The 14,480-nt window shown below is 37.0% G+C and overlaps 1 protein-coding gene across 2 annotated transcripts in view; it reads right to left on the bottom strand.

Annotated features, from left to right (window-relative positions):
- BUB1B (BUB1 mitotic checkpoint serine/threonine kinase B) overlaps nucleotides 1-14,480 on the bottom strand; it is a 56,875-nt gene that overhangs the window by 16,969 nt on the left and 25,426 nt on the right. For both annotated transcript variants that reach the window (XM_004421406.3, XM_087425091.1), the window contains 7 exons: nucleotides 13,298-13,467; nucleotides 11,712-11,926; nucleotides 11,451-11,542; nucleotides 6,380-6,609; nucleotides 1,813-1,925; nucleotides 1,195-1,310; nucleotides 363-412 (listed from right to left, as the gene is read on the bottom strand). In XM_004421406.3, coding sequence (XP_004421463.2) covers nucleotides 363-412; nucleotides 1,195-1,310; nucleotides 1,813-1,925; nucleotides 6,380-6,609; nucleotides 11,451-11,542; nucleotides 11,712-11,926; nucleotides 13,298-13,467 — 986 coding nt within the window. The remainder of the gene's footprint in view (nucleotides 1-362; nucleotides 413-1,194; nucleotides 1,311-1,812; nucleotides 1,926-6,379; nucleotides 6,610-11,450; nucleotides 11,543-11,711; nucleotides 11,927-13,297; nucleotides 13,468-14,480) is intronic.

Here is a 14,480-nt window from a genome sequence, read left to right as displayed (position 1 = left end):
TTTTCTTTCTTCCAAAAAACCACTTTCCAGTCTTGGCTGCTGAATACTACTGATGTGCTTAACTGAGTGTACACTAGCTAAAGTGGAAGATTATTTGGTAGTTAGTATAAATTTAAATTTACATTTAAACCAAATATTTCAAAGCAGTGAAGAATCTTATGAAAATACTCTTTCAAATGTCTATCCTATCTTGAATCATATGCTTATAACTGAATTCCATGATTCAAAGATACAATAATACCTAAGTATCCACTCTGCCTTCTTTCAACTCCCTTTACCATAATTAAGAAAAATATTTACCACTTGTTACTAATGTATTTGTTATCAGCAAGTTCTTCATGAGATTGTCAAATACAACTCACCTTTAGACTGAGGTTGTTCTTGCCAAATGTTTTCTGCAAGTGAAGTCTCCCTGTGAAGAAACTTGTGTTAAAATATGTGCTTAGTACCCAGAAAAAGAATTATTTAATTCTTAATAGTCCAAGAGGGTTTTTCATTAAATATAATCTTGTTCACTCTAAGATAAAGAAAATATTCTAGCACTGTCAATCCAAATTCTTTAACAAGACAGAATCTTCAGTCATTAAAACTGTTATAGGGGCTGGCCTGGAGGTGTAGTGGTTAAGTTCACGTGCTCCGCTTTGGCAGCCCGGGGTTCACAGGTTTGGATCCCGGGTGCGGACCTACACACTGCTCATCAAGCCATGCTGTGGCGGCCTCCCATATACAAAATAGAGAAAGATTAGCACAGATGTTAGCTCAGGGACAATCTTCCTCACCAAAAAAAAAAAGTTACAGAAGTACATTTGATAATAGATGTTAAGTTACATTAACAGTATAAGCAGATTACAAAAATGGTAAACTCTCATTTTTATAAAACAAAACAAAAACAGAACACATAAGGAGAGATGTTAATAGTAGTCATCTCTTGGTGGTGGAAATGGGTGGTTTTAGCTTTTAAAAAATTATTTATATTTGATTGTGTCTATAAGAAACATGTATTTTTTTTTTTATGGACAGAAGTCAGTACTCTGTCCTCCCTCACCAGCATCAAAGCTTATGTTGTGACAGAGACTTGCAAGATTGATGTCTTGATAATATAAACGTCAAAGAGACTTCAAGTCAGTAGAGAGTAAAAGGTTGGTTCTAAATGCCCTCCTAAAAGCACTGTCCCTTCCACCAATGTGGTCCTACCTGGCACAAGAGTTTACTGGACAAACAGAACTGGATAGAGCCACTCCTGGTATTTCCTGAGACTGTGAAGCAATTCGCAATCCAGCTGTCTCTTTTGTAGGCATCTTCTCTTCTTGCTATTTGCATTAAACAAACAAAATCAATGTGTCTCTCCTATCTAGAAAATGCTACCTATTTTTGAGCTTCAGCTCCAAAATTAGCTTTATCATACTTTTCCCCTAGATATCCACTAACCATATAAAATGTCTATACCACAAAAGTTCTTTCCAATAATTTATATCCCTAGCATAAACTGGTACTGTTGTACTCAACTGAACAGTGCCAAGCATATACTGAATTTCTTTAGGTAACCCCATTTTAATGGAACATGACTAGAATAAAAAACTGAAGTCTTTATTAAGAAGTCAATAAATTGCAACACTTATATCACATGCCACAAATTCCATTTGAAGTCACCTGTTAAATAACTTTCCTGCTCAACTTTGTTGCTACTAATAGCTAAGAAACTGCTAGAAACTCTGAATGGGGGTCGGGAGGACTTTTACCTTTTATACTTCTACACTGTTTAAATTTGGTTGAATAAGCATTACTTTTGTGTATTAAAAAAGGAGAAATGACCTGATCACCCGCTCTTTCTTGCTGAGTAGTTTGGATTTCTTTTAGCTTCTTCTCCATCTCTTCAATCTGTTTCTGCATTTCTGCTCTCTTCTCTGCACTGGTCAGTAGCTCGGCTAGAAACAATAAAGTTGGCTGAGGGATTACTCCTCATAGCAATTTATTCTATCAAAAACGGTCTTTGGGGCTCATGTCCTCAACACATATGTTAATATTACAGATGAGAATGATATAAGTGATAACCTCATTTGAGGTCTAGGTCTCTATTCTTTTATTTATTCAGTCAATAAAAAATAGAATATCTACTAGGTGCCAAGCACAACGCTGAGCATTTAGCTTTCAGTGATGCAGAATACACAGTCCTTGGTCATGTGATACTAACATTCAATTTGGGGGAGAAAAATACATACACACAAATTAACAAGAAAATCAGTGTTAAAAATAAAATAAAATAGGTGATGTGAGAATGTGTGACGGAGTAGGGGGATGGAAGTCAGGGGCTACTTAAGATCAGTGATCAGGGAAGATCATTCTAAGAAAGTAACATCATAAGTTGTTAACGTGAATGATAAGGAGCCAGTCACATAAAGATCTGGCGAAAGATTCTAGGCCAAGTGACTAACTGGCACAAAGGCCTTAATGCAGGGACAAGACCACTGTGTTCAAGAATCCAAAAGTAGGCCAGCATGGTTGTAGAATAGTAAGAGAGAGAAAAGTAAAAGATGAGTTTGGAGAGATAGGCAGGGGCCAAGTCACGTTGGGGTCAAGACTTTATATTGCATTCTAAGACAATGAGAAAACATTGGAGAATTAAAAGTAAAGGAGTGACATGATCTGACTTTTTAAAAAGATCACTTTCTCTGAGCAAAATAGACTGTGGAAAGGCCAGAATGAAGGCAGAAAGTCCAGGTGCAGTAGTCCAGCTAAAAGACTGTGGTTTGAATTAATGTAACAATGGGAATGGTGATAAAGATTTAGGAAATTTTTTGGTGGTAAAGTTGATAGGCTTATTCGTTAGATATGGGGGAATGGTAAGGCAAGACGGATCAAAGACGACTTCTGGATTTTTTTGGCTTGAACCAACTGGGTGCATGGTGATACCTTTTATTGAGATGAGGAAGCCTGCAGTACATGTGTGTGTTGGGGGTGTGGTCTGTGGCAGAAATCAATAATTCTGTTTTGGCTATGTTGAGTTTAAAATGTCTACTAGGAGAGCCAATAGATGCAGGCAACTAAGTATGAGTCTGGAGTTCAGATAAAATGTTAAGGACGGGGAAATAAATTTGAGAGTCCACAGCTTGTAAACAGTATTTAATCCATTACCTAGAGATGTAGAAAGAAAAGATAATTGGAATATTCCAGGACTCTATCCTTGGCCTCAGGAAGAGGTCCTTGATGATAAGAACAGCAATAAAGGAAACAGAGGAAATACAGATCAAGGAAGAAGACAAGAGAAGCATTTCATAAAGAACTATTTCATCAACTGTGTCAAGAGGACAAGTCAAGAGGTCAATAAAGGTTAGGATTGAGAAACGGCCACTGGATTTAGCAAAAAGGAGTTTTCTGGTGTTGAAAATCAGAGCTGCTTCACTGGAATAGAAGGGATGCTTGAGGAAATAATAGGCAGTGAAGAAGATTACAATTCCCAGGAAATTTTGCTGCTAAGGGGAGTAGAAAAAATGGGATAGTAGCTAGAGAAGAATGTGAGGATAACAGAGGACTTTTTTTTTAAAGAATGAAGACGACATTAGAGTATATTTGTATGATGGTGAGAATGGTTTAGTAGAAAGGGAAAATGCTGGAGGGGAAAGAAAAAAAGGGCCACTCCACTGATAGGAACAGAAAAATGTTAACAGAAGAGTGTTAGAGTGTATAGGAATAGGTTGCAGATATGGTAGATTTGGTGGAAGAAAATAGAGTTATCATTATAGTCTTTCTATTTTCTCCACGAAGTATGAAGCAAAATCATAGCTGAGGAGGCACAGGGATGTAGAAGATTTGAAAATATGAGAGAAAATTAAATTAGCCGTTTAGCAGAAAGAAGAAATTCATGTACCAGGAAACTGTAGTAAGACTGCTAGGTGCCGGTGAACGCCCATTTGAGATTTGTGGTCATGAATTTAAAGTGAGACAGTACATACTGGTTGCATTTTTCTCCAGCTACATTTAAACTACTTGGATGCAGGTGTGTGAACAGATAGCTTGATGAGGCCAGGGTTGAGGTTTTGCCAGGTGAACACAATATAGAGACAGAGGGAAAAAGGGGTTAGGCCATTTGCAAGGGAGTGATTATAATGACAATCATGGATTCTAAGCTGGAAAGAAAGGAAGTCAGGACATAAGGATAGTAATGAATAGTAAAAAAGTAAAATTGGTAGGGATGGACTAGTGATCTCAATTAGGCTAAAGAATTCCAAGAGCAGAGTCCTAAAGCAAGTAAGCTAGAAGGTGGTGGTCAAAGAATAGGAAGTTCAAAAGTTATTGTGTGATAAGGTCAACAGTAAGACCATGGGAGGAGGTGGTGAGCAGGGGTGAAGAAGAGATCACAGGAGGTGTGGTGGTCACGAAATTGAGAAGTCATGGTACTGGATGGTGTAGGGGATACTGAGCCAGGCGCTTAGTCAATTAATGAATGATGAGGAGTGACTAAAAAGTCTGAGATAAGAACACTAAAGAGGTTCAGGAGGTAGAAAAAAATTGGAGGACATGAATCTGAAAGAAGCTAGAATTTTTTTTTGTGAGGAAGATTAGCCCTGGGCTAACATCTGTTGCCAATCCTCCTCTTTTTGCTGAGAAAGATTGGCCCTGGGCTAACATCCGTGCCCATCTTCCTCTACTTTATACGGGACGCCACCACAACATGGCTTGATAAGCAGTGCGTCGGTCCCCGCCCGGGATCTGAATCCGAGAACCCTGGGCTGCTGAAGCGGAGCACGTGAACTTAACTGCTACGCCACCAGGCCAGCCCCAAAGCTAGAATGTTTGAAGGGGGAGAAACATGGTTTGGAAGTAGCAATGGGAAGAAAGAATAACGACCTTGTCTCTAGGCCCTGCCTGTGTCTTCCTCCTCATTTCTCATATCCCTACCTGAGAGTAAGTAGTCAGCAACAGTCTATTATTAGAGGCATGAGAATTTATAAGAGTACAAACTACATATAGTGGGGAAATTATAAATTCATGAATTAGATTCAGAGAGCAGTTTAGAAAATGAGTATTAAAAGTCCTCAGAGGTCCATACCTCTTTTTACCCACTCAAATCCCACCTAACCTTAGCACAGGTCCTTTGGCTAGCTGAGAGTAAAATGTACTTTCATTTTACTTCTATATACTTGGTATAACCTAGATCTTTCCCTTAAGGAACAGTAGTTTTTATTGAAGTACCTAGTTCTTTTCCCAGCTCATATTTGGCTATCCTCCTAGCCTACTCCTTTGTTGGGGTCGTTCCCATTTTTAAGAAGTGTTACTCAACTAGCTCCTTGCTTTCTAACCATTCTTCCTCTCCTACCTAGAGACATAGATTCCATTTTTCAATACATTACTTGAGCCCAGAGCACTTTTGTCAGTCTTGTAAGGCACTAGTTGATGTAACAAATGAAGGCAATTCCAAACTTACTAATAGTCTGCTTCATAGAAGTTTGCTTCTAACTTGTCACCTGGAACTCAGAAATCATTTTTCCTCAAATAAATTATAAGTGATGGTTAAGTTTCCCTGATAGCCCTATAAATGCCATATCCTGTTAAGTGAGCTGAGCTACAATAGTAGGTTATTCTGGATATTTGTGTAAAAAGAAACATTTCTTTCTTCTCTCCTGGTATAGATCCTAGTTAAAATGTCTAAAATAATGAAATTTATTTTTAGACTCTCCCTCATTGCCTTTTCTGTACTCTCCCTCATCGTTTAATGCCTTAAGCTTCAAATGCTGTACTTCCCTACTTTTTAGCCCATTCTGCACTACCTCTTGGCCTCAGGAACTCCAGACTCCAGAATCACAACTGCTTCCCATTTTCCCAAAATTCTCAGTTTCTCAATGTATAGTAAAGCTTCCCTTAATTTAGAAAGAAGATAATGTCTTTAAGAAACAATAGAAATAACTATCATCTAAGTGACTGAGTATGTTAACCTAAATAAGCCCTGGGAGAAATTTGAGTATGAAATGAAAGTATGAAAAGAGAGTATGAAAAGCAGAGTATGAAAAGTAAAGTGAAATATTTCAGGCAATATTAGGAAAAGTACTTAATGGGGAGGCATGGCATCTGCATGTATGCATGTCAGGGATCATAGCTCTCTGCCCATTGTGTTGCAGACTATGAATTGTTCCTACAGTTCAGAGCTTCTTCTCTTCCTTTACTTTTGAACACAGACTTAGTTGCTTAGTTTTCTCCTCCAGGGGTTTCATGGAAAGCAGCAATGGGAGTTCAGCTTAAATAGAGAAACAGCAGAAACCAAAGAAGCATCACATAAAGGTATAATGTGATGGGGCAATTTTCCTCAGACTTAATATATCAGCTCAACCTTCCTACCACAAAGTTAAATTATTTTTACAAACTTGAACTAGATCAATACACATACCTTCCCTTCGCTCTTTTAATTTTTTCCGGAAAACTTCAGCCCGAATTTCTTCAAAGGAGAACTCGCCCACTCCTGCATAAATCTTCTCCTTACAATACATCATTTTCTCTTTTTTCTCCTCAGACTCTTGCTGATGGCTCTGAACTCTTTGCAGGAGATCGCCTTCTTCCTTTCCAGGTTTTCTTGTGCTTAGAATGTGGTTTATACTGGGTTCAATTTTACATGGTGTCCTAAAAGAAGCAAAGTAATTATTATTCACCATACAGGTCAAATGAGTTATTTCTTACATGTTTTGAAAAAAAACAGGGACAATGTCAGTAGCAAGACTATATGTGATCAATTTCAAAAAACAAAGGCAAATAAGATTGAGAAAAGAGGCTAAAAATAATTTACATGGGTCATCAACAATTATGTTCTGAGTACTACTCTGTTATAAGGAAATTAGCCATAAGTTAGAGTCATCAAATAGCTTATATTCCTTATAGGTGAAAATAAATCTTAATATTATATCTTAATCAAACCCAGTGTATGAAAGAAAATTAACCCATGTAATATAGTCCATTTTCCACTGTTAAGCACCCAAAAGAATTAGAGTCAGGAATACTGCATTTAGAGAACTGATGATGTGAAGTTCAAGATTCTCAGCTGAGGGGGACGAATGAGAGTGGTAACGTAAGTTTGAAAAGAATGAAGCATAAAGTACCTTAATCAGGATAGGGCAGATGCAATCACTGATATACCTTTTATTTTCTTATGTACATTTTTACACCTAAAGATACCTGGTCCTTACCCCAGATTCACTGAATCAGAATCTTTAACGGTAGGGTACAAGCATCTACCTGCTGAAAAGGCTTCCTCAACTTGCTCAACCTGACAAAGGACATCTACATCACAAACATCATACTTAACAATGAAAGACTGAATGCTTCCCCGCTAAGATCAGGAATGAGACAAGGATGTTTGTTCTTGTCACTTCTATTCAACATTGTACTGGAAGTTCTAGCCAGGGCAATTAGGCAAGAAAAGGAAATAAAAGGTATCCAGATGGGAAAGGAAGAAGTAAAATGATCTCCATTTACAGATGACATGATCTTATATATAGAAAATCCTAAGAATCCACTAAAAAACTATTAGAACTAATAAATGAGTTCATCAAAGAAACAGGATACAAGATCAATATGTAAAAATCAATTGTATTTTATACACTTGCTATAAACAATCTGAAAATTAAGAAAACAATTCTATTTACAATAGCATCAAAAAGAATAAAATACTTCAGAATAAATTTTTAAAAAAGAAGTGTGAACAGACACCTTATCAAAGAAGATATATAGACGGTAAACAAGCATATGAAAAGATGCTCAACATCATATGTCATTAAGGAATTGCAAATCAAACAACAATGAGATACCACTACACATCTATTAGAAAGGCTAAAATCTAATATATTGACAACATCCAATGCTGACAAGGATGTGGAACAACAGGAACTCTTATGCATTGCCAGTGCTAATGCAAATAGTACAGCCACTTTAGAAGAGAGTTGGGTACTTTCTTACAAAGCTAAACTTAGTCTTACAATATAATCAGCTAAATGAGTTGCAAACTTATGTTCAAACAAAAACCTGCACACAAATGTTTATAGCAACCTTATTCATAACTGCCAAAACTTGGAAGCAATCAAGATGTCCTCTAATAGATAAATGGGTAAATATCCATACAATGGAGTATCATTTAGCACTAAAAAGAAATGAGCTATTAAGCCACAATAAGACATGGAGGAACCTTAAATGGATATTGCTAAGTGAAAGAAGCCAGTCTAAAAAGGCTATATATTGTATGGTTCCAACTATATGACTATCTGGAAAAGGCAAAACTATAAAGACAATATAAAGATCAGTGGTTACCAGAGATTTTGGAGAGGGATGGATGAATAGGTGGAGTAGAGGAAATTTTTAGGGCAGTGAAACTATTCTGTATGATGCTGTAATGATGGATATATAACATTATTCATTTGTCAAAACTCACAGAACTGTAAAACACATTAAAGTGAACCCTAATGTAAACTAAGAAGTTTAGTTAACAATAATGTATCAATATTGGTTCAGTTATAACAAATGTACCACACTAATGAAAGATAGTAATAATAGGGAAAGCTGCGGGCAGGGTGGGGAGGAGGGAATATATGGGAACTCTACGTACTTTCTGCACAATTTTTCTGCTCTAAAAAATAGTCTAATTTTTAAAAAGAGTGCAAAACTTGTATTCTGAAAATTATGAAACATTGTTGAAAGAAATGAAGATATAAATAAAAGGAAAGACATCCCATGTTCATGGATCAGATTTAATATCGTTAAGATGGCAATAGCCATTCAATTGATCTGCAGATTCAACACACTTTGTGTCAAAATCCCAGCTGGCTCTTTTACAGAAATTGACAAGCTGATTCTAAAATTCATATGGAATTGCAAGGGGACCAGAATGGTCAAAACAATTTTTAAAAAGAAGAACAAAGTTGGAGGACTCACACTTCCCGATTTCAAAAGTTACTACAAATCTACAGTAATCAAGACTGTGTGGTATTGGCATAAGGACAGACATATAGATCAATGAAATAGAATTAAAAGCCCAGAAATAAACCCATACAGTACGGTCAATTGATTTTCAACAAGGGTGACAAGACCATTTAATGGGGAAAGAAATTTTTGCAACAAATGGTGCTGGGACAACTGGATATCCATATGCAGAAGAATGAAGTTGGACTCCTTCCTTATACCATACAAAAACATTAGTTAAGAATGGATCACAAACCTGAACATAAGAGTTAAAACTATAAAACTCTTGGAAGAGGGCCGGCCCTGTGGCTTAGCGGTTAAGTGCGCGCGCTCCACTACTGGCGGCCCGGGTTCGGATCCTGGGCGCGCACCGACGCACCACTTCTCCAGCCATGCTGAGGCCGCGTCCCACATACAGCAATTAGAAGAATGTGTAAGTGTGACATACAACTATCTACTGGGGCTTTGTGGGGGAAAAAAAACCCAAAAAACTCTTGGAAGAAAATGTAGGAGTAAATCTTTATCACCTTGGGTTAGGCAAAGCGTTCTTAGATATAATACTGAAAGCACAAGAGACGAAAGAAAAAAACAGGAAAACTGCACTTTATCAAAATCAAAAAAATTTTTGGGCTTCAAAAGATATCAAAAAAGTGAAACGACAACTCATAGAATGGGAGAAAATATTTGCAAATCATATATCTGATAAGGGACTTGTATCCAGAATACATAAACTCTTACAAACTCAACAATAAAAAGACAAATAATCCAACAGAAAAATAGGCAAAGTATTTGAACAGGTATTTCTGCAAAGAAGATATACAAACAGCCAATAAGCCCATGAAAAGACGCTCAACATCATTAGTAATTAGGGAAATGCAAATCAAAACCACAAAAGATACCATTTCACACCCACTAGGATGGCAATAACCAAAAAAACAGATAACAACAAGTGCTGGTGAGGATGTGGAGAAACTGGAACTCTCATTCATTATGGCCATGTGGGAATGTAAAATGGTGCAGCCTCTTTGGAAAACAGTTTGACAGTTCCTCAAAATGTTAAATATGAAGTTACTATATGACTCAGCAATTCCCCTCCTAGGTATATACCCAAAAGAAATGAAAACATATGTCCACACAAAAGAGTATACACAAATGTTCATAGAAGCATTATTCATAATAGCCAAAAAAGCAGACACAACCCAAATGTCCAAAGGGTGGCTATTCTAGACAAGTTCAGGAACTTGCAAACAGTCTAGTATGACCACATGTAGAGGAGAAAACTGGAGATGTTAGCAGAGGCCAGATCATGAACAGTCTTATAATTAATGTTAAGGAGTTTCAGATTTCATCCCAAAGGTTATGGAGAACTAGCAAGGGATTCTGATTAGGAAAATGACATGATCAGATTTGCATCTAGACCTGTGACAACATAGAGAATGAATGGGGATGAGTAACACTAGAGGTGGGGAGATTAGTTAGGTTGCAGTAACCCCAGCAAAGAATGATGGAGACATAGAAACCATAAAGAAGACTGTTAAATTTGTATAAAAATTAAAAATATATTTATAATGGTTACTGCTATGCAAGGTCAAAAGACAAGTGACAAACTAGGGGAAAATATTTACAAACACTATTACATTTTAGCTGATTTTCTTAATCTATGAAGAGCCCCTGGAATACATCATTAAGAAAAACACAAACTAAAGAAAAATATTGCAGAGAGGTCAAATAAGATAGCCATGAAAAAGAGTTTAAATAAAAATAAAGTTCAACATTTTCTATACCATATTTATTTTGACAGAATTATTTCCATAAGTGACTTGAAACATTAGAAAAATTAAACTTCCATAAATGTGTGCTTTCAATTTCTTCAGGTAATCCTTTGTAAAGAAAGGCTCATATGATTTTCTTAAGAATAGCCTCCCTTGTTTTGAGCTCTTATCAGACAGAATTTTTCCTCTAAATCTTATCTATTTTTGCATTCCTATAGTACCAGCACATAGTGAGGGGTTATAGATTAGTTACGAGAAACTCTTGCACTAAGACACTGAATACAACCTAGTAGTAGAACTCCGCAACGTTACGTATTAGACTAAACCTCAGACTGTCTGATTATCTAATCATCACCTGTCATACTTTATCTTATAAACAGAAATGCTAAGGGTTAGGAAGAAAAAGAAAATGACATATAGAAGGAAAGAGCAGGATAAGAGGAAAAACTATCATAATTTCTAATTACTGTCAATATCAAAGGTAGAACCTTTCACTTAAATCACAGTGATTATCTTTGACCACAGCAATGTAAATATAAACTTATTAAGTTTATTCCTTAATAAAAATATTACCAAATGGTCTTTTAGCCCTAACATACTTAAAGGAATATAGACATAAAGGTAACAGAAAACTTTGTCTGGTTCCTTTCATCCCCATAAAGTAAATGCCTTTGGGCAGTAGGATAGGTGCACTTGCCCACTCTTAATAATTCCCACTTCAAAATATTTGGAAATCAGACTCACATAATTGGCTGTTGTGCAGTCTCTTCCACATACGGAGTAAAACTGGGAAGCACAGAGGATACAGCTGTCACAGAAGCTGTATTGCCACGAGGCTGGTAATGAAGAATAAAACAAATTACCACAGTTTTACACTCTGATACAACATATACAGACCATGCCTAATTATTCAAGACGAATTAAAAGAGTGCTAAAAATATTCCTCTACTCTAAATCTGAAGTCTTTGTTATGTTGGCGAAAACACTGGATCTAAGAGTCCTTACCCTGTATTCCAAAGGCCTGCCTGTGTTCCAAGGACCTGCTTGCAGCTCGTTCTCTTTGGCCCTGGACACAGGGGGTGCTATCCACGGCTGGAGTGTAGGCTTAGACAACTCTGCTCTAGAAGCCTCATCGGCATTTTCATCAAAAACAGTAATTCTAGAATTACTCTGCATCTGTTGAGGGACCGGATTTTGGAGTTCTCTGTTCTGGTTTGAAGCTAGGAGAAAAATATTAAAACTTCACGTAAAATCTTTAATTATCAACTTAGATATCAGATAAGATATACCTAATTCTTCCCCAAATCAAGATTACTTCTATTATCATAAAAACAGAGATTTAAAAAAAATTTTTTTAAAAAAACCTTAGTGGATCAAATTAATAATTTTTAATCCATTCTGTATTTGTTACTTGTACTCTCTCTCCTTTCCCTCACCTTCAGACTTTTATTCAGATACGCCCCCACAAAAATTCTACATCTTCCTTCAGTCATCATTCTAACACTGTCTAGTTATATCAGAGACTAACCTAACCTAAATCTTCATTTTTTAAAATTTATTTATTTATTTGGGTTTTTTTGAGGAAGATTGGCCCTGAGCTAACATCTGTTGCCCACCTTCCTCCTTTTTTCCTTTTTTTCTCCCCAAAACCCCAGTACATAGTTGTATGTCATAGTTGTACGTCTTTCTGGTTCTTCTACGTGGGACGCAGCCTCAGCACGGCTTGATCAGCAGCGCGTAGGTCCGTGTCCAGGATCTGAACCGGCGAACCCTGGGCCGCTGAAGCAGAGCACGCAAACTCAACCACTATGCCACCAGGCCGGCCCCTAAATCTTCATTTTTAAGTTTAAAATTTTCTCTCAATAGAAATCAGCTGAAATGTGCTGAATCTAGAGAAGATAAATTAGCCCATTTATTAGGGGTATTCTCTGTTGTAGGGCTGCTTATTACAATCAAGCTTCATCATGATCTAGATGACATATTCTTTAGGACTACATATACATTCCCTATACCCTAATTCTAGGATCTCCAAGGAACATTCTGAATATTGATAAGTTGATAATTCTGGCCTACATGTCTAACTCCTACAAATTTAGTTAACGAAAACTTATTGCTCTCTGTACCCGCCACTCAATTTTGCTGTGAACCTAAAATTTTCCTAAAAAATAGTGAATTAAAAAAAAAAAGCTTATTGTTGATCATCTTTAGGTGTACAAAGAGTCTGATTTCTGACCCCAAAAAGCTGAAGACCATGTTACTACATTTGCTGAGGCTTTGGTACATGTAAGCCTTACTTTGACAATAGTTGCTGTATTATCGCACATCTTCTTTCAACTAACAACTCTTAACCTCAGAAACTCTTGATGCTTCCTATATATTAGGTTTTTCTTAATTAAGACTTAAAAGTGCTGACATGTTTTGGCTTTAGTGCACACTGTGATCTCAGCTCTCTTTAGACTTTCTTCTTTTTGCTACCTAGTACTCAGAAAACTAGGACAGTGTCCACATATATAGTTATATATTATCTCCTTACATAATTTGCCTACCACCTGAGACTAAGAGCTTCCCATAATGACACTTAACAAACTTACCCTTGAGAGCACCTCCTACACGGCTGATTGGAGCTCTTGCTGTCTTTTTCCCTTTGCTTTTTAGTTCAGCCAGTGTGCTTCGTTGTGGTACAGAAGATCCAAAAACTTCCCCCTCCTCTTCTTTCTCAAGTGCCAACAGGGTTTGCCGAGACACTCGAGCTTGGAATTGTCTAAATCAAGAGAACGGACGATTAACTTTTGGTGAGACAAACACTACTCACCAGATTAAAAATTTCCAATTTGTTAAAACAAACAAGGGAGAAGAGTAGGATGGGAGAAGAAATATATAGAAATAGCCCAAAAAAGTGTTTCTTATCTTATCAAGAAAGCCACTTTGACATCAGAGAAAGTTTTGGCTAAAATGATACAGCCCCCCTTTAAACGTCCAAGTTTGACCAATTAAAAATACTTTGAAGAGTACCATTAGGTTGATGTGAGGATCAGATCAGGGTGACTAAGATTATAGAATGCATTAAGATCAGTTTCCCAACAACTTTTTATTATAAAACTTTCTAAACTTACAAGACAGTTGAAAGAGTAAATGAGCACCCATATATCCTTCACCTAGATTCACCAACTGTTAATATCTTGCCACATCTATTTATCACTGTCTGTATGTCTTGCTTTCTCTCTCTACACACACTGCCCCTACCCCCACCACTCTTCCTGAACCATATGAAACGAAGTTGCATCCAACACGACATTTTACTCCAGCAAAGCTGGCAGAAGTTTGAAGACTAAACTTCCTGTGCTGCTGCCAAAGTTTTAAGTATAGTCAAAAGGGTAAAAAACCTGAATAAACTGTAAGTGCTGGCCAAGATAGAGCAAGCTCACAATAGCTCCCTCTCTCTCACTGATTAGAATGAAAAACTCTAGACAACATACAAAAAAGCAACTGAGGCCTCTGAATAGTAAACAAAAGCAAGTGGACTGTGGAGAGGAGTCAAACTTGAAGAAACAACCCATGCAGGGTTGTTTCCTGTTTTTTTCCTTCTTCTCTTTTCTCTCATGGTTTTGAATTGTTGCACCTGTGGTGTGGGAAGCTAAAACTCCTCAAGAAACCTAATTTTTCTAGCCAGAGGACTGGGAAAAGGGGACTTTGAGGGCCAATGAGTATGGGAGAAATACTGGAGAGGATGAACTGAAAAGGGGATCTCCTAATTTTGTACATGAATTGGCACAA

Source organism: Ceratotherium simum, chromosome 3 (assembly GCF_057802395.1).
Source record: "Ceratotherium simum simum isolate JZ-2026a chromosome 3, ASM5780239v1, whole genome shotgun sequence".
Lineage (NCBI taxonomy): Eukaryota > Metazoa > Chordata > Mammalia > Perissodactyla > Rhinocerotidae > Ceratotherium > Ceratotherium simum.
The sequence above is the reverse complement of the archived record's forward strand: the minus strand, read 5'-3'. Positions and strand labels throughout refer to the sequence as shown.